The following is a 20,849-nucleotide window of genomic DNA, read 5'->3' as shown; positions in this document are numbered from 1 at the left end:
AAATATTTAACATATATAGCACCTTTCACAAGTCAGAAACTACAAAAATAAAACGGTGTACATGTGACATAAAACAAAAATAAACTGCCAATCTGAACAAATGTGTCCAACTCCCTGCATAAAAAAACCAAAGTGGGTCAAATATCAATGAACAAAAGAAATAAATGCTGGAAATATCTGAAATCTGACCAATTTTGTAATGAAATCTTTATTTTTCTTATGTAACATATGAAAAAAAAGTTAACTTTTGACCTTGATTTGTACGTCATTAAAAAGCTGAGGTGAAAGGAAACTGAAAAGTCTTCATTCTGCAGCCTGAAACTATCAAACTGCTGCATCAGAGCTTCAGGATGCATCTTGGTGGATTTCTCCAGCCTGTCAGTCGCTGTTGATGGAGGGATTTCCAGCCAAATGTTTCCTCTGCTCCAGCCATGCTTGCTTCTGTTTTTCCTGAACAGAAGGAGCAAATATTGTGCAGATCACACCCAGTTCGACTTTAAGCTGCAGGTCCCTGTTTTGAACTGTCTGATGGTTCTGCTGTGCACCGACATGTGGGCCGGGTTCTCCCGCTCCGATTCCCGTTATTATTTCTAATCTTTTGATCTCCAGAGATGATGATAATCCCGCCACATGCCTCCCTGATTACTGCTGCCGTGGATTCACTCGGCTGTTCTGAGCTCCGGGTTTTTTGCAGAGACGACACCAGCAGAGGTTGCTACGGTGATTCAGGCGGTTCTGTTCGGACCCGCTGCAGATTTCTGAGATCAAACGGTTTCAGGGCGGCCAAGTCCTTCCTGCAACTTTTAGATGCGTCCTAAACGTTTCCTCCTGATCAGATAATTGTCTCATTAAAGGCTGAAAAAATTCAAAAAATGACATCATGAAAAAGTTCAATTTATGAAATTCATTTGTTGTCATTTTGATGATTCTGACTATGATTTTAAAAAAACCCCACAAAATTCAGAGTCTCAAATAATAAGAATATGACATCTGTTGTTGCGCAACACCCCCCCCCCCCCCCTTCTGTCTCTACTGTCTCACTCTCTGCTTCCTCTTCTGAGAGGGGAGATGTGCTACCAGCTCTCCTTCTAACGGGTTAATTGAGTTTCCTAAATCTGCTGGGATTTACCCTGTCCAGAACTGAAGTAAACTCTGTTTAAGCTGGTTTCGAGAAACGATTCGCCTGGTTTTCTGACGGCCTACATCCAGGTGTCCCACCCTTCTTCCCCCTGTGAATTAGCCAGACTGAGCAGCCTACAGCCAACTAGTTTCACAGAGCACACCTGTTAACGGTCGCTCGTTCTCTATTTTACAACTTGCATTTGTTATTGAACCAGGTAGGTTTTAGTGACTCGGGCGAGTCCCAAGGATGACGTTTTAAATTTGGGCTACCAGCAACCTAAAAACATTTTAAACTTTTTCCTCTCCAGAATCAAACATCACAGCTATTTTACAACCAACAAAGAACTTTAAGGTGACTCATTAACTGAATGTCCACAACATCTTTTAGATTTTCTTTATGCTAAATATTTTATTAGTAAGGCAGTTTTGCAAGGGTCAGTACAGCTTAATTCAGTAGCAGAAATAATCAAATAAGTAAAATCAATCATCTAGTCTATCTTTCCCTACTGCTGACACTGAAAACTAAAAAAGGGAACCTTTGAGAGAGACGGACGGAGTTTGACGTTTCGAACCCCAGACCTGGCCTGATGATGAAGAAGGTGCTGCAGCAGGAGGAAGATGTTGATCGGCGAAGGCAGGGATCTCTGTAGGTCTGATGAGCTTCTTCTCCGCATGGATGGTGAGGTCACACAGGACTTGGTGCTGGCAGGAAAAAAGGCACCAGTTCTTCTTCTTTGTCTTTGCCTTTGTCTTCATCTTTGTCTTTGGGGTCTGAACCCAGCCGATGAGAGAAGTGCGATTCGAAGCCACAAGTTGTGGGCCTGACGGGTTGGTCCTCATGGCAGGACAGTCTTCGACTCTGTGGCCCCGGCTCTTCTTCAGCTGCAGAGTTCTTTGTCCATCTCTTGGCTCGAAGCTGCCCGGAGGATCCAACGAACGGTTCCTCTTTTGCACTCACCTTTTATAGGGTTTCTTTGGCTAGCACTGTTGCTGGGCTTGTTTCATTGGCTGTCTGCTTAGACAGATGATCTCATATCCATCACTGTCCTTCAGACATTATGTCCTGATGTCTGTGCTAATGTCTCAGGGTTGCTCAACCTCCTATGTCCATTGCCTGCACAACCTTTTACCTAAATAAGGCGTTGATCATCTCTGCTCTCCTGTTAGTTCCCCTTTTTCCCTTAATCGTTCACCTTTCACCTACCATCTACCTCCAACATATCAGTGATGTTTAATTGCATTTACACTTTTTACACCATTTCAAGTTCAATGTCAAAATCACATTTATATCACATTTATTTTCTTTAGCTTCTCTGATTTAGCATTCATTTATAATTTTATAACCATAACTTATATCACATTTATTTTCTTCAGCTTCTCTGATTTATCATTCATTTATGATTTTATAACCATAACTTATTAATTATCCTTATTAGAATCCTAATGTGAGTTATTACAGATGTTTTTCTGAAAAGAAACCAAGAATAATCCATGATTCTAATTATTTGATGCCAAAGTTACAGTTACTTGTTTTTCTTGTAAGTGTTCCCACAAATATAAGTGTAAACATTATTACAAGTAAACCAATATTAATATAAGTATTTTACTTTGAATCTTATCCAATTACTCAAAATGTTTAGATTTCATTCTTTAAAACTTTACCTTTAAAATAAGGAATAGTCTCAGCTATTTTTTATAAATCTGCAGGCTGGAAACTTCCTCTTTTTCCAGGAAACCTGCTTTTCCTGTTTAATGGCTCTCTCTGTCTGACTATGATTTCTTATGATTAGATAGAAAAAAGTAGAATTAAAGCAAAGTTTGCTGGAGACAAAAACAACACACACAACCAGATTTATTTTATTGACACCTAAGTCTACTGTTGGGCCTTGATGTCACTTGAGTGATTCATTTTAAAGATAACTTTATTTATTATTACTGTTAAACTTAAATCTCCAGCATGGGGAAGTGGGATGAGCTCGGATTTTCTTGACACATCAGATCAATAAAAACTTTTATCTCAGCTGAGATGCCAGGCTTCTGAAAAACGTTTAAGTTTTATGTGTCAATCAATTAAGAAATGTAATCAGATTAATCACAATTAATAGCCATCGTTTTTATAAAAGGTTTGAAAAAATGTTTTATGTCTCAAACCAAACATTTCAGTTTTACAGATTTACATATTCAAAAAGATTTAAAAAGTAATTTATTCCAAATGTAATTTAGAAATATTAACTATAAATTGGATAATTTATTGTAGCAATAAGAAATTAATGTTCCAACTCCAGTTTTTCTTCACTCCTTATGAAGCTCAATGTTGTTGCTACCCTGGTTATTAGTGCATTTTTTCCCTCCGCTTAACTTTCTATGAACATGCAATGATCTTTCCATAATATTTAAATTTTCTGGGATTAAAAATTGAGAGTTTTCATTCTCTTTAAGCCAGAATTGTTGAAATAACAAGAAATAAACACCTGAAATATTTCACTCTGTTTCTGAAATGAAGGACAGAAAATCTAGAACTTTTTCATGACATTCTAAGTTTTGAGATGTTTCTGAGTCTCTGTCAGCTGGACAGAGCTGCTCCAGGTAAAATGTTTTACTATCAGCTGATGTCTCATCGGAAGAAGTGATGGTTGTTTTAGAGACATTTTTCACCCAGGCGTCGTTACAAACCGAAGGTGACTCAGACAGAACAGCAGCCTCGCCCAGAGCAATCTTTTTTATTTCTTTACACCCTCAGCTCTCCTCGGCGCCGGCTAAAAGGACCGGAAATCGATCAAATCTCAGTCGGCTCATTGATCATTGGGTCCGTGAGGAACATTTTAGGTGACTGTTTGCATCTCAAACTGCACACACAGGGAAACCCACAGGAAATAAAACCCGGGCAGACAAACTTTCATCAATAAACGGAATCATTAAAATAAATTAAATGAAGAAAATATAACTAATCATCTCTGTGGTTTAGATTAATGTTTTTAAAAGCAACATTGCAGTGCTGTTAGGAAATACTCTGTCACGCCTAAATATTTAAAGGCATCAAACTAACTTTATTCTTTAGTTAAATACAAAATGCAGTTTTCAAATGATGATTTCATTTGTTCAAGGAGAAAAAAGTCCAAACCAACCTGGAATTATGAACAGTGATCACTCACCTGATGTGAAATCATGACTTAAACCACTTCTTGAGTTCAACTGAGTTTAGTTTCACCAGATTTTTACCTTTTCACCTGTTAAATCAGTAAAATCCTTTAAGTAGAACATGTTGCAATGAACTCCTATTTCAAAACAACAAAATCTAATTCAGATCAAATTCAAAAGCACTTCATTAATCCCAAAGGGAAATTAAATGCAGCCTATTTTCATATTTGTTACAATAGTGTAGTTTATAGCGCCACCTGCTGACAACACATTCTAAACAGGGTTTACAAAAAGATAATTTTTCACCTCAGGTTTTGACTAGAAGTAGGTCACATTTGTTTTCTGTGCTCTCAATAAACTAAGTAACAACATTTTTATTCATGGCTCATCACATCCTTCCCATATGAAGAACGAGGTGTAAAAGTGTCCAGTGTGTTTCTGAGCGAGACTGATGTGCTCTTCCTCCACTAAGAGGCTTATCTCATGCAGCTTGTAACAGTGAGAGAACAACAAGCAGCCAGCGGCGTAATAAAACTCAGATCTGGATTGAATCATCAGGCTGCTGGAGCGAGCGAACATCACTACAGCAGGAGAGAGAGAAAGGTGAAACCATAGAAACTGTCACACTGCTGCACCATGTGACCAGGAGTGTCAACACCTGAACCTGTGAGAAGGTCAAGCTCAGACATGAGCTGCTGGCAGCAGAGTCTTCACCAGGGAACGCTTTGCAAAAGTTATTCTTCCTCTTAAACAAATCCCACATCAGTCAACAACTGACTCCCAGATATTTGGATTTAATGTGACAGATCTGCACAAAGTCAAGCAAAATATTGAAGAGGAAAGCAATTTGTTGTTTTTTGTTTCTATTGCTATATAAATAACTCTTAAAAGTGTGGCATGCATTGTGGTATTTAGGCTAAAAAGTTGAATTATGGTCTCATCAGAGCAGAGCAAGGCGATAAATCGATATTAGATTTTGAAGGACTAAAATGTGTTGAGGATTTGCCAAAGCAAATATAATCTATTAAGCTCATCATGTCCTCTTCTGAACTTTTATGTAGCTGGCCTGGAGAAGTTAATGTTTTAATGGTCACCGTGGTCAACACATAGCATTAATATTCAGTAGTCGTGAAAGCCTCAGGTTAAATTAAACACGCTAATAAAAATTCCGGTTTTTTAATAGTCCATCAAACGCACCTACCGAGAGGCGTTAGCACAGAAGCAGAAGTAGAGAAAGTTTAGCAGGCGGGTCATATTTCGGCAACAAATATTAAAAACAGCCGGTTTGGACTTTTATCGGGACCAGAAAGACGTTTTGAAGATGCTTCGGTTTTCACTGCAAACAGAGGGAACTACAGCTGAGCCTCCAGCAGCTAACTGCTAATGCTAAGTAAGTTAGCTTTTCCCCGGATGTTTGTTTGTTGTGTTCAGGATGTTCAGGTTTGATAGTTTGACTTGTTACTAGTTTTGGCTTTCAACGTTGTAGCTAAATGTCTGTTTATTTATGTCAGTTTCGGTCCTACATACTTTTACATCAGCGTCTGTTCTGTAGTCTCATGTTAGCTAAGTGAATTAATACAACTTCACAATAACAGCCTAACGTAAATTAAGTACTTGTTAGACTTTGAACAGCGTATTTTGTGATTTAATGTTGGTTGCGGTATATATAATATAATATAATACAATACAAAAGTCATTCTGCGTTGTTAATGTGAATCTAATAAAAATAAAAGATTTTAAAATATTTATTTTCTGTAACAGGAAATAACTCATCACTCATAAGATAATACAGCACAAAAGAAGTTTTAATTTTTGGGGGGGGTTTGAGCAATTTATTTGGTTTTTACCTCAAATAAATTAGGTGAAAAATTATTTTTACCCTATATAATGATGTATACACACATCTTTATTAACTTTTCCTACTGATTCTTTATCAGATTAAAGTTGTGGCTCTGGCTTTGTTGCTCCGAAACATTCATATTGCTTTTATGTTATTATCACTTTAAACCAAAATCTACCAATGGTTTTGGTCTGAACTTAGTATATATGTTATCAGATATGTAGACTGTGTTAATATCCTGTGTTAAAAATGTCCTCAGACGTGGAAGAAAAATATTAATCTATTGTTTGTCCTCCAATATGGCGAACAGGAAGTTCCCCCAAACCACCAGACTCTTTCAGCTTAAAAGCACTTATTTCTGTCCTTGATAAATGAGTGAAATCTTTATTAAAACCTAATATTTTTTTGTATTTCCTTCATACATTAGTTGTAATAGGTGACTTAAAATTTTACAAAGAAGCATCCAGTGAATTAAGATTTTGTTGAACAAATGTTAAAGTTGTAAGTTGGAGAAAATATAAAAGTAAACAATTGTTGTAGGTTGTTGTCGGAGCGTTTTGTGATGTTTTTGAAGCAAACAGAGTGAAAGTGAGCCGGAGAGAGAGGACGGGGATGGGAGGAGGGCAGATTATGGAAATCTCAGTAAATAGATGCAACAGAAATTGGAGAGATGGTGAGGGGGTGAAGGATGGAGGGAGAGTAAATAAAACGGACTCGGAGTCTGAAAGCAGCCGCTGATTAAACTCAGGCTGTGAGCAGCAGCCGCTTCTCCTCCTCATCTTCCTCCTTCCCTCCGCTTTTCAGCCACCCATCCCCGCTTCCTCCTCTCCATGCCGGCGGAGGTCTCCGCGGGGCTGCCATGGCGAAGATCCGGGTGTCGTACGAGTACTCCGAGGCTGAGGACAAGAGCATCCGGCTGGGTTTGTTCCTGATCGCCTGCGGGATCCTCAGCCTCTTCATCCTGGGCTTCTGCTGGCTCAGTCCGACGCTGCAGAGCCTGCAGAGCAAGCCGGCCAACTGCACGGTGAGCCCGGCGGCGAGCTGCGCTGCGCTCCGGTGGGGTCAGAACCGCGGACCGAACCCGCACCGAGCTGAAATTATACCGGTTGAAGCGATTAATCGCGCTGCAGGTTATTTATGTTATTAATGCAGTTTTAGTTTTGAATAAACTTTTTAGGTAGATTCCAAAATGCACTTTGAAAGAAAATATATTTGCTACTTTTTTTAGTCATCTGGCCCAGTAAGAGTTTGATTTAGTGTGTTAATTATGTTTGGGAGCCCTTAACGGTGCAGCATGCATCTATTTGCATTAATTTTACGATGTTGTAGATGCAGACTCTGAAGCTTGGTCGATACTCCATAAAACAGTAAAAATAAATGTGTTTTATTGTGGTTTACTTTGGGGATAACTTCATATGTTGGTGCCCAGAAGTAGCAAGGAAAGCCATGAATGATTAAGAACTGCACCACACAGTTTTTATTGGCAGTCATTTCCATTTTTTATTATTTATGTTCACAGTTATGTTTTTGCCAGTCACATATTTTACAAATTGTATTGATCCTTTTTGGATTGTAACTGATGTTCCCAGTTTTATCTACCAGCTTTGTGAGTTTTAACATGCTGTGCATTCACAGCTGATATTCCATTTAGTTTGTTGGAAGTGGGTTATTCTCCTCTGCTCTCTGACACCAGCAGGGTCAGATGTGGTTGTTTGTGAAAATCCCAGCAGATGGGACATTTCTGAAACAGTCCGACCAGTCCATCTGGTACCAGCAATACATCACATTCAGTCACTTAAACCCCATTTGTTCTGATGTTCGGTTTGAATTTCAGACAATCGGCTTCACCTTGTCCACAGACCTTGAGGTGTACCTACTAAAGTCTCTGCTAAGTGTGCTAACAAAGTGAAACATTTCTGGTTTAAATACAATAATTTGTACTTAAATTAGTGAAAAACTGAAAAATAAAACTCTTAAAGTTGGGTCACAAAACTTGATTAAAACTGAACTTAACCAGCAAAATAACCTGCAGCTGCAGAATTATTCATATCAACACAAAGACAGGAATTATATTATGACTGCATTTATGTCTGCTGAAAAATTACTGATGCATTTTACTGAAGGCTTTATTTTGCTTACCCAGTGTTCAATAAAGCTGCAGTATGTAACTTTAAAAAAAAAAAAAAGTTTTTACATATTTGTTAAAACTGTTGCCAAGTCATGACAGTTTAATATGAGACATAATCTGTGAAACGATCAATCGCCTCCACCTTCTCCCTGAGCTGCTATTGCCATCTGAAGAAACACCAAAAACAACCAATCAGAGCCAGGAGGCAGATCTTAGCGCTGTCAATCAACCTCCTGTACTTGCAGCTAAATGTTCTAATGGCAGAAACAACTTATTGTTACTGGAAAACAATTTATCCGCCGTCATCAATGGCTATGCTAAGTAGCCTTAGCATTCACAACAGGGATCAAGGGGATGCTAAACGGAGGATGTGATTGGTTGTTTTTATTTAGCACTGGGTGGGTCTTCACAGATTGTCTCATTCCAAACTGTCACAACATCGTGACAGATTCAACAAATATATATATATATATATATATATATATATATATATATATATATATATATATATATATATATGTATATATATATAATAAAAGTTACAAACAGCAGCTTTAATATGACCAATATGTGTGATACTGGTTAGATTCCAACCTGTTTGTAATGACCAGTTAATTCCTTAAACAGTGAAGAAGGCTGTAGTGATCAGATGTTGCTCAGTGTTGATCAAGTTGATGCAAAGTGAAGGTGATCAGTGGAACATGATTGATCTGATCTGACAGGATCTATAACGCTGAGCTGTCACTCATCATCCAGGGAAGCTTGGTGCATCACAGCCTCACTGACTGCACAGTTTAATTACATTCATTAATTTTAGTCCAATTAGTTTAATGATAAATTAATAGGCTTTGTATCAAATTCAGCTTAAATCAGTTTAATTTATTATATTACTGTCCATTCACGGGGAGTTTTACGCCCAGTTACAGTAAATATTATATAGAAGTATAATCATCTGGAGACGCCTTGACTGAACTGAATCATTGACTCTACAGAAATGTAGTCATCCTGCAATCCAATTGCTACAGAAGTGCTCTATAAACTAAGTCTATTTAAAACAGTCTCAGATAATTACACCATTTAGAACCAGATCTGCAGTTTCTGAGTTTTTTTTAGGACTGCAGAGTCTGGCTATGTGTCAGAAAAAGACGAATGTTAGTGAAACTACTGAAGTTTATTTTTTCTACATAAAGAAACTTCATCTCATTTTGTTGTTTGAGGAGAAAGTGTTACACCAGCTGCTGAGTGAACCCTGCTCTAATTAAAGTGCTGGATAAGAAAATACAATATTCTCAAAATCAAGCTTTGTTTAAGACTGTGACAACTGGCATTGGGTTTTTACACATTTTTAAAATCCTGCATTGGAAATCTATACTTGCATAACTTTGGCTATGTTCACACATCAGGTGTTGATGCTCAATTCCAATTTTTTGCTGAAATCTGACAAAAACTTTTGTCTGATTTCGATCATATTTAATTATACAAACTTCTTTGAAAACCTTTTACATCCCCAAACGTTGACGTCATGCAGCAGCTCATTGTTTCCAGCGCTAGTAATGGACGCCACGCCACGGTTTATGGATCGATTTTAAGGTTGTTGAGAAATGGGAGCCAACAGTATCGTCCCAAAATCATAAGAAGACAAAGACTTTCTTCAAACATTGTTTATGTCCGAATTTACCGCGTCTGGCTTCTTCTGGTGACGAATTATTACGATTGACTGACATCAATGACGTAAAAGTTGGATAAAATGAGACATGATCATTCAGGCTGCAGATGTTTTGAAAACTATTGGATACATATTAAATTTAATACCACAGATGAAAGTGGCACAAATCAGATTTTTTTTTGTGGTGAAAGATCAGACGGCCACTGAAAATGTCAAATATAAAATGGGGGGGGGGGGGGGGGGGTTGGATTTACGTCGCATTTTCCTGCTGGATCTTTGTGGTCTACAGACTTGCAATCAAGATGTATAATAATGACAACAATACATTGTATTAGAAAGTATATAGCTGTCTTGTTTCTGTCATCTTTTTACAGTTTTGCTTTAATTCCATGAACATTTTATTGTCATTGTCTTGATTTATTTCTCTATTGGTTTCCATAGAAACTGTAATTGCTACACGCTGTATTTACAGTGGTTACTAGCTCTTTTAATCTTCATCACATTTGTGGAAGATTATACTTTGAAGTATCATGTGTTCACAAATTGGACAAAAGCCAAAAGTATACTTAAGTGTTTGCTGCCTGATGTTTCCATATGATTGGAGAGCCCAGTTCTCGGTGCAGCCATCCGTTTTGGCAGCAGTAAGTCAAACAACCTGATTAAAGGAGGCAGACTCTTTTCGGTAAAGTGCTTTGGTTCCCTGACAACTGACTGAAAACAGAGAAATATTTCACAAGCTGCTTAACACAACTGACCATTTTGAACATCAGGATTAGTATTTTTGTGGAGGAAAACAATTCAGTTTTTTCCTTGTAATGAAGATTTAGAACCATGGCTGTGAACACACTTGTCTGTGTTTTCTCACCACTACTTTATGTTAAAGATGGCGACTTGATTTCCAGACTTGGACTCAAGTCATAAAATTAGTGTTTCATACTTGACTTGGACTTGGCCTTCAAAGACTTTTTGTTTTACTCAAACTCAACCACTAAAGACTTAAGATGTAATGTAGGTCGTGAACTATAACTCAAGGACTAGGAATGGAGATCTACCAATCTTAAAGACCAGGCTTGAATTGACCTTGGGCTCAAAAGACTTTAAGTTTTGGATTAGACTCAAGAGTTTATTTAGATTCACGTTCTAAAGACTGAAGACTTTGGGTCGACCTAAGCTGTAAAGTCTCAAACTTTGGCTTAGACTCAGGTTTTTAAGAAGCCAGACTTGGCTGTAAAAAAGAGGCAAAGTCTTTATATCAGTGAGTGATAATCAAAAGTCTAATGTTGTTAGAGGATCTAACCCATTTTTCATCTTCAGAAGCACCACCATGGTTTTATTTTGATGGATTTTATTTTGCCTATTCTAAGGAGCTTCTGTCGCTGGCCACTAATAAATGTAAAGTCTTGTATTTGTAAGAGGTCAGTTCAGTATCAGGAGACCAACATGACCTTTAGTGTTGACAATTAAATGTATTTTTTAAAAATAGTCAAACAATCAGCCTCAGACAGATGTTTTGTTTCTGATTTAGTCATTTTAATCTTTTCGGTTGTCGATGAAAAGTGGATTTGTCCAGCTCTTTAGGCTGTGGCATTTCAGAGCCTTTGGGAATATATGCAGGAAATGAATTACAGGCTTCCAACGTCTGCACTTTATGCTGTGTGCTGTGGATGATGAATTTATTCAGATGATTTATTCGGCTGTTAGCTTATTGCATCATATTGGACTGATGTTCATGCGTCATTTGGAGGGTTTTTCCCTGAATTGTGCAGGTTCTGGTCATGCTGTAGAGCGCTCTTCCAATGTGCCATTAGTGAATCTGTGACATAATAAAACATAAATCAGAAAACTTGAGTTTACTGCAGCTCTTTGGCCCGTTGAGTGAAGACCGTCTGACTTTTATAGAAGCAGATTAGATTGATGGCGTCGTCTCCGTGTGTTGTTTGTTCATCCGTCTCGTCGTTTCAGACCGCTAATGAGAGGTCATCACTCCTGTAGCAGAGGCCACTCCTCTCTCATCTTTTGGACAAACTTCTAATTGCTAATTTCTACTTTTCTTGTCTTTTCTGGTTTCCATGACAGAATGTGATTCTTCTTTGTAAAATGTCGTTGGGTTTGGTGTTGGTCCTGTTACAAACTGTCCTGTATTGATTGGTAGATAAACACTAAAGAAGGTTAATTGCTTCAGTCCAGTGGTAAATGTCAGTAGTGACAAAAGACACTTGCATGTGTCTCAGATGTTGCACTGGATATGATAAGACAGCATCACATTTGTTTATTTCACACACCCAGAATGTTGCAGTGTACTTCTCTGAAACTTTCAGATATTTCAAGGCATTAATTAAAGCTTCCTTTCAAAAGTGATTTCCCAGAACTACACATATTCATTTTGATTTTGGTGTAAACGGTAAATGATTGGTGCTTCTGCTGATCATCCATCTTGTTTCGCAGGTGGTGTCTGTGCTGCGTCCTGAGGAGATGTTTGAGTGTGTTTTTACGTGCGGAGCCGACTGTAAGGGAACGTCTCTGTATCCCTGCCTGCAGATCTTTGTCAACAACTCCGAGTCCAACTCTGTGGCGCTGCTGCACTTCGACGAACAGCAGCTGGTCCTCAATCCAAAGGTAAACACCACTGGTTCTCTGAGATCCAGCAAATATTAGAGTGGCATCGACCTCTCTGGCTAACACAACTTTACTATCAGCAAGCATGAATGGCCTTTGTTGAAGCTGTTGGGGGAAAGTTTAGTTTTCATCAGCTGGATCAATCCTGAATAAGAGAGGCTGGGTAACTAATCTTTTGTAATCATGGCTTCTTCTTTCACTTTGTGATTCCATTGTTTTTTAATTAACAAACTTCTCAGGTTTTTGTTTGAGTTTTATCCACTCTGATACAGTTTAGAAAAAGTTCTCAAGTAGATTTTTCTCATCTCTGATGTCTTTTATTTTTAGGGGTTTTTTTGGTACTAGAAACCTTTGACAGTTACCAGAAAGGAAATGGGCAGAGAGAAGGGAGGAGATGTTAACATGAATATTCAAATTTGTATCATTTTGTATCTGTAGTGGCTTTATTACAATTTTTTTTGTGTATTTATGTTTCACACCAACCTGCAAATTGGCCTGAGGAGGGAAATCACCCTATAATCTGCTAATATCTACACGTCGATGTCATTGATATATAGAAATCTTTTACTTTTTCAGTGAAGTTTATTAGTGGAGTTTGCAGCCAACAGGTTGTCTCTTAAAATCTCACTTTGCCTGTTTTTATTCTGAATCTGCACTAAAATAAGGAAGTTTGGCCTTTATAAACCATGGGGTTGACTTAAACTGGTTAGAAAGTGTTTAGATGAGCGGAAACTGATACAATAATTCATACAACAGCACCTGTTGTAAAGGTACGCAGTTCTGAATTAGTAGAGATTAAATGTAAAAAGACGCGATTGAGGATGATGTGAAAGATGAAGATAAAAATGGAGGCACAGCTGCAGTGATGCTGTTTTTTTCCATCCAGCCAGGAGTGTTTGCCCGCTCGGTTTTTGGATTGCAGCCGTCTAAATCTATTTCTGTTCAGGACTTCAGAGACACACGAGGCGTTTAAAAACCCTCGTCGTCATTAAGAAGCAGCTGATGTTAGAAGCGTCACGTCAGGTTTTCCAGTGAACTTCTCAGTTTGTTCAGGGCTTCAAAATCTGAGCTGAGCCTTCGTGATCAGGGATCAGAACAGCAGATGCCACATAAAAGTTACCACAGTCTATCAGGAAAAACTACAATTCTTCTGTGGAGACGGTTGTTGCTAAGGCTACGACTTAGCAATGACTAAAATAACATTTCTGTTGTTCAGTCCTTCATTTTACTAATTAAGATAAGAGATAAGATAAAATAAGATTTATTTGTCATTGTCATCAACAGATTACAACGAGATTGAGATTTTCTCGACTCGAGTTAAAATGCAGGTTATGTTTATATACATAATATACAATATACATACTGTATATATACATACATATAAAAGATAAAGAAATAAATACTACAAAATGAGAAATAAATAGACATCAGAAGATGGTTGCAGCGCCTGGAGGTGTCGCAACAGAATTTACATTTTTAACAAAGTGGTGTCAAGAGCAGAAGTTCTTATGCCTTTGAATTTAGTGCCATGATTGCCATCGGGTAAAAACTGTTTTTTAGGCGATTTGTCCTGGTTTTTATTGCTCTGTATCTCTTGCCTGATGGCAGCAGCTGGAAGAGACCATGGCCAGGGTGTGAAGAGTCATTTAAAATGTCCAAAACTTTCTTGTGGAGCCTGGAAGTGTAAATCTGTTCCATAGTGGGGAGGGGGCAGCCTATGGTTCTCTCTGCTGCCCTAACAACCCTCTGGAGCGCCTTCTTGTCCACGGATGTGCTACTGCCGTACCAGACACACAGACCGTACGTGAGCACACTCTCTATGGAGCAGTGATAGACGGCCTGCAGCAGGTCTGAGGGGAGACGGTTCTTCTTGAGTATTCTCAGAAAGTACAGTCTCTGCTGTGCCTTCTTCAACAGCTCCTTGGTGTTGGTGCTCCAGGTTAGCTTGTCCTCCAACTCCATGCCCAGAAACCTGAACACTGGGACCCTCTCCACACAGGTCCCACTGATGGTGAGAGGCTGGATGTCCGTTTTGTTCTTCCTGAAGTCGATCACCAGCTCCTTTGTTTTGGAGGTGTTGAGGAGCAGGTTATTGACTTTGCACCACTCTGACAGCCGCTTCACCTCATCCCTGTACTCCAGCTCCCCCTTCCCGCCTGAGATGAGACCAACAACAGTCGTGTCATCTGCAAACTTTATGATCTTGTTGCTGAGGTGGTTGGAGACACAGTCATGAGTGTAGAGGGTGTAGAGAAGTGGGCTGAGCACGCAACCCTGTGGCGATCCGGTGTTCAGGCTCAGAGCAGTGGAGGTGTGGGGGCCCAGTCTGACCCTCTGGGAGCGACCTGTTAGGAAGTCCAGGATCCAACTGCAGGTGGCTGATGGGAGCCCAAGGTTTGCTAGCTTGGACACCAGACGTTGGGGAGGTATGGTTAAACGCGACTGCTATCAAACTTCTATGTGTTTACAACTTTAAAGCGCAGAAGAAGAACGTGGATGGCACACTTCAGCTCTCTGATTACAGAAGTAATAAAGACTTGAGCTGTTTATGGATAAGTTTATTCAACAATGGGAGCCAACAGGATCGTCGCTAGACTGTAACAAGACCAGATAAACTATTAGCAGCGGCTGTTTGTGGAGCATTGCCTGAAACTTCAGCAGAGAAGTCTGTTGGATGTGAAGTCAGAACCAAGAGTGGTGGGATTGTGATGTCATTGACACAAACTGCTTTCATAGTTTCAGAATAATCGTCTGTCTTTTTCTGGAGGAGAATTATTATGAATTATGATGCATGTCTCTCACCAACGTTGTATGTTGGATAAAATGCGACATGACCGTTCAGACTGAAAACGCTTTGAATAAAAATCAGATATCCGATTTAGTTCAAATCAGATTTTTTGGGAGGTGGAAAGATCAGATTTGTCCGTTCAGACTGTCGAGAAAAAATTTGTGGCTTGCAGCTGTAGACTCGTTCAGGTCAGAAACATCACATCTAAGTGAAAAATACATCTGTAAAATCCATCGTCTTCCACTTATTCTATGTAAGTTGTTAAAATAACGGGTCTAAAAAGTAAAAACAATCCTCCCTCATCCCATTAACCTTCTGTCCAGCTCTGTTCCCAGCTCAGAGGAGACACAGCAGCTGCTTTATGAGACACACTTCATCACTTCTCTCAGAACAGGAAACACAAAATACAGTTTGTACAGACAGACCAAAAATTTTAGTTGTAACATTCAGGTAGTTTGGGTCAGAGTTTGCCTGGTTCATGCAGTAAGATTTTAAAATGGTTTTTCTTGGCACATGTTGGGGACATTGCCAGCAATTAGCATTAATTAAAAGCTGCAGCCTGCCTGAGGACTGTCAAGTTTAAAAATATTTTGTTTTTTAACACTTCAGATCAGCTCCCACCTCTGTCGGATGTTAGATGGAAAGAAAACAGCGGCCCTTTTACATGTCTTAATCAGTGAAGTAGAGATTATCATTTAATATGTTAAGCTGAAGTCTGAGGTGTTATTTCCAGAGATCAGTGAATGCAGCACAGCTGGGAGGTTCAGTTGTCTTTACCATCTGTGAGATTCAAGCCAAAATAATAAAACGGCACTACATTAACCCAGAAGTTTACCCCCCTCCAACCTCGCCGCATGGCCGGGCCGTCACCACGGCAACAGAGTAAATATAGAGGGCAGAGATCTCGCATCGGCTATGGTGCTCCGTCGCCATGGCGACCGATAATGTGGAGACGAGGAGAGAGAGGGAGGGCGAGTCACGCTTCATTCAGGAATCCCTTAATCTCCCTAGAGGGAGAAAGGAAACCTCGGAGGCTCCGCCCACTCCTTACATCATCATCATCATCACCGCCAGGTTAACCTCAGGGATTAAACTCTGTTTATCCTCAACCAATCACACAGAAAGGCAAACAAGAACACAAACAACCGCTAGGCCATGATTGAATGCAGAATAATTATAAAGAATGAAAAAGTAATCATCAGGAAACTGTTCAATACGCTGCATTGACATTTTACTGTCGTTATTTTCACATTTAAAAGAAGTTAGAAAAAAATGGCCTAAATGACTCATGTGTTTTTGAAAAGTTGCTCAGATTTACTGTATAAGGAATAAAGTGAATTATTTTTTGTTTTTCACCAATAACAAAATTGTACATTTTGGATCATTATCCTGCTGAAAACTGCAGCGATGTTCAGTTTTCCAGAGAGTTCCTGATGCTGAACTCTCTGATGAGGTTCCCAGACTTTTTGGAAGAGAAACAATCCCGCAGCATCATAGATTCTCCCCCGTACTTAGCAATGTGCTATCAGGTTTGTAACTTATTCTGGGGTCCCGATAACAGGACCCCAGAACTCCTCAGTTAATTCCCAGTTACCGGATCACTCCTAGAGATGTTAAGTATTAAAATAAACTCTCCTTGTTTCACATCGGGTGTGAAAAATAAGAAACTCCACGAGTCTGAAAAAAATCTGAACTTTTTTGGCTCTAATAACGTCCAAAATCACAACAGGAATTAATGTTGGAGTCAGGATAATCCATCTCTTGTTACCATGGTGACGTATCATTGCCTTCATTTATTTGAATCGTCAGTTTGCTGTCAGGTTTACTTTATTTTAAAGTGTAACATTTTAAAGTAAAATTATATTAAACATTAATTTAGGGCTAGACAATAAATCAATAACGATATTTATTGAGATAGATACATGATCAATATCAATAGATAACACGTCTGATGATATTCACTCCAATCCAGAACAAGACAGCGAAGGAACGGCTTTAGCTGCTCAACCGCTCGTAGCCGCTCAACTAACTCTCTCATTCCTTGGTTGCCTAGCAACAACCTGTTGAGTAACTGGTGCAGCAGCAGTTTAAGGTTTCACCACTGTTCCTCATAACTGCTTAAAAATAAAAAAAAATGTGAAGTGAAAACTGTAGATAAAACAGAAATGGTCACATCTTCAATTGGGCTGTATTTCAGATATTTAAAACAAAAAACTAATCAATACTTATCGATACGGACTGATATGAAGCGATTATATTGTGATGCGTTTTTCAACATTATCGCCCAGTCTTGTATTAACTTAGTAATTATGCTGCAGTTTGATGTTTGATGTGGATCATTAGCAGTCAACCAGCTGCAGGTCCAGTAATACAGCTAATGAGTGATCAGACTGAAGTTGTAATATTAATTGTAGATAAATGAAAGCATGAAGTTTGAGCCTTTCAGCATCAGAAGTGACTGTAAACTCAGAGAACTACAGCTCTGCTATCTGTGCAGCTGTTGCTGTATTTGTGATTTCTAGCTGCTAGAGCTGACTGACAGCAAATAAACAGAGAAAATAAAGAACATTTCATTTACCTTTAAGTCCTCCTGAGCTCTGTGACCTTTCACCAGCAGACACACAGGCAGCATTAATTGCAGACTCGTCTGAAATGGACTTTGTGGATGTAAACCGGCTGACTGAGAGCCAGATGAAGAGAGGTTTTCTCCCAGTTAATTGGTGTTGTGTCTATAGGGGGCGGTTAGTTAATGGAGCCGCCCGCAGACTAAATGACTGACATGACATTAAGATCTACGTCAGCTCACAGTCTGTGTATGTGAAGCAAAGATGTTCAAGAAACAAACCCAGGAGATGGATCACTACATATCCTTAACATGAACTAGTTCTTAAAACTCAGTTCAGTTTGGTTACAATGAATTGATTCATGTTCATAGTTCACCATCTAAACCTTTTGAATTTAGTTCTCATCTTCACTTTCAACATTTAATTCCCAAAACTGCTTTTCTCATTCATGTTTTCAATGATTTTTTTCAACATATTTGACAAAAAAGTGCTTATTGTAGACACATTGTAAATACAGCCATCTTTAACCTTTGAGATTTGTTTATTTTTTCTCTTTCAACTGGAGTTGAAAAACTCAAAATATAACTCAAAGTCTGATGTTGCGTTCCAGTTGTACTCAGAACTGGGGAATTCTGATTTCCCAGTTGGAAAAATAAACTGGAATGCCATGCAAATTGGATTTCCAAGTCCCACTACCAAAGTTATGACTTGCAAGGCCAACTTCCTGTTTTAACATGGCCGCTCCTCTCATCAACGTAACACAGTGGAAACGTGTTTAGTGCCTGTTACTCTAAATTGAACAAATTGAAAGAAGTTTTTGCTTATGGAAAATAAAACTTAAAATGATGTTTGTAAGAGTTTATGGACGCCGCCATGTTGAAATTCTGACGTCAAACCCAGCTCCGAGTTCCCACTTCCCAATGAGTTAATAACTCATTTTAACAATGTTATGACCACAAAATTAAAATAAATTCAGGTCATCTATACATATTTGTGTCTGTGAAGGTGTGAAGCCACCGTGATGTTTGTTTTTAATAAAATCTTGATCCTGCATCAGCTGACAAAATTACTCATTCTGTTGTTACGGTAACTTACCTGCAGGTTGGTTGGAGAAAATGGTTCAGTGCTGCAGCTTTTCTGTGCATCATTTCCCTCCCATAACTCAAAATGAAAAACAGTAAAGACTGACTTCACACTTTGTGAATCAGCTGATCAGAGTGCTCTAATTTGCATGGTAATGCATCAACACACACTCAGGTTTGATGGTTTTGTCACATTTTAATTAGAGCTACAGGTCTGCGTGGTTATCTGATGAAAAACGGCACTTCATCATTTTCTGTTTAAGGGGAGCTGGATGTATGCCGAGCTAAGAGTGCTTTTGTTTTTAAAAAAGGATTAATTAAACCTGACTCGGAGCCTTAAAGGTGAGACGACCCTGCCCTTCAGTGGAGCCATAATAACGTCCTCATGAGGTCCAAAACCTTCAGGAACAACTCACATCATTTTTATTATCCTTCTAGACTTTTCCTGTTCTTATTTCTACAGATAATTTCTGTAGGAACAAAAATGAAATGAACTCCTGACCTCAATAAAGGAAAGATGGCTCAGGGTGTCGGTGTGTGGGGGTGTGTCGGGGTGTGTGTGTGTTTATATGGATGTGATCAGAACATTTGCTGCCCTTGGAGCGGTGGAGGTGAATCCAGGTTTCCTTTCAGGTTGAGAAATGTTTAAAGGGGACATTCTATATTTTTATATTTTCGTTTTGGTTTCTGCTGCTTCTAGAAACCGTCCAAGCACTTAATAAAAAACAAAAAAAACATCCAGTCTGTTTTTGGCAATAAGTTAATCATTTTTGGTGTCTGGAAAATGAGCTGTTTCAAATACTTTCCAATTGTTGAGTCACACTGTGCCATTTCCTGGCAACCCCAGCACTCCACCCGTTACCTAGCAACCCAAGCAGAGTTCCCTCATATTTGGTCAGCTGGTTTTACTGCTGTATGCCTTGTACAATGGCTGCTGGATAAGACAGATTTGTTCATGTTGACTTAACATCCAGAATCCACTTGCTGCATTCTAGATGGTTGTGCAGGAGGCACTACTAATTCTTTTTAAATATGTAACGATTGCATAATTGCACATTTGTTTGCAGCTATTTTCACCTGCTAGTGTAAACGTTGAGTTGGGGGGCGTGGCCAGCAGCGGCTTATTTGGGTTTAAAGTGGCAGGAGGCCAAAATAGGCAGAACTGAGCTGACTAAAATCTCATCTAAATATGATTTTATGCGAATAATATAATGAACATGTATTTTTTTATCACCTTATGCTAACCTGCTCAAGGAAGTATAATAGGTCACCTTTACCAGCGGGTGAATAAAGGAAATAGATTACTTCCCTGTGTTGGAAGGTCATTAGCTGATTAGTCTGTGAACTCTGGTTGGAGTTCAGAACATTCCTCTGGTTGATCATAAAACATAACTTTCATCAAAGCCCGACTCTTTGCACTGCAGCCTCCGTTACCCCCGAACATAGCAGCGTTTATACACGTTTGTTCAGACAGTGTTGCTTTCCCAGAATGCTTTCCACTTGTTCTGAAAGGTACTACATCCTTCCCTGAAAGTCTGTCCATCCAACTAAAGCTGCTTTGGCTCCTCCAGTGATCTGTAAAACCTCCACACAGATGTTGGCTGTGATGAGGATTACTCCACATGAGAGCTCATTTCTTAAAGAGATTTTGTTTGTTGCACATAGCTCCTGCTGCAGCCGTCCCTCCAGTGGTTCAAACTTGATTTTCTTCCTTCTGAATGGAAATCCGAAGGTGTGTTAGCAGGACGGTTAGAAACTTGCTGCTTTTAGCGGCTGAAGTGATAATGAAAACAAACTAAATGTTTTTCCATTTTGCTTTCAAGCAGCTCCACTGTTACCCTTTTTTTAGACACGTAAATAGACAGCCTAAGAACATTTAAGTTGTCTAGTAAACTTTAATAAATT

General features: G+C 39.0%; 1 protein-coding gene across 2 annotated transcripts in view; it reads left to right on the top strand.

The window, feature by feature from the left end:
• Nucleotides 1-5,501: 5,501 nt before the first annotated feature.
• LOC116736392 (calcium-activated potassium channel subunit beta-4) overlaps nucleotides 5,502-20,849 on the top strand; it is a 28,128-nt gene continuing 12,780 nt past the window's right edge. The window contains exons 1-3 of one of the 2 annotated variants that reach the window (XM_032588816.1): nucleotides 5,502-5,650; nucleotides 6,905-7,124; nucleotides 12,340-12,510. In XM_032588816.1, the coding sequence (XP_032444707.1) occupies nucleotides 6,960-7,124; nucleotides 12,340-12,510 (336 nt within the window). In that variant the 5' untranslated portion in view covers nucleotides 5,502-5,650; nucleotides 6,905-6,959. Of the gene's footprint in view, nucleotides 5,651-6,554; nucleotides 7,125-12,339; nucleotides 12,511-20,849 lie in introns of those variants that run through there. The other variant, XM_032588815.1, reaches the window with a different exon arrangement.

This window comes from Xiphophorus hellerii, chromosome 17 (genome assembly GCF_003331165.1).
Source record: "Xiphophorus hellerii strain 12219 chromosome 17, Xiphophorus_hellerii-4.1, whole genome shotgun sequence".
Taxonomy (NCBI): domain Eukaryota; kingdom Metazoa; phylum Chordata; class Actinopteri; order Cyprinodontiformes; family Poeciliidae; genus Xiphophorus; species Xiphophorus hellerii.
The sequence above is the reverse complement of the archived record's forward strand: the minus strand, read 5'-3'. Positions and strand labels throughout refer to the sequence as shown.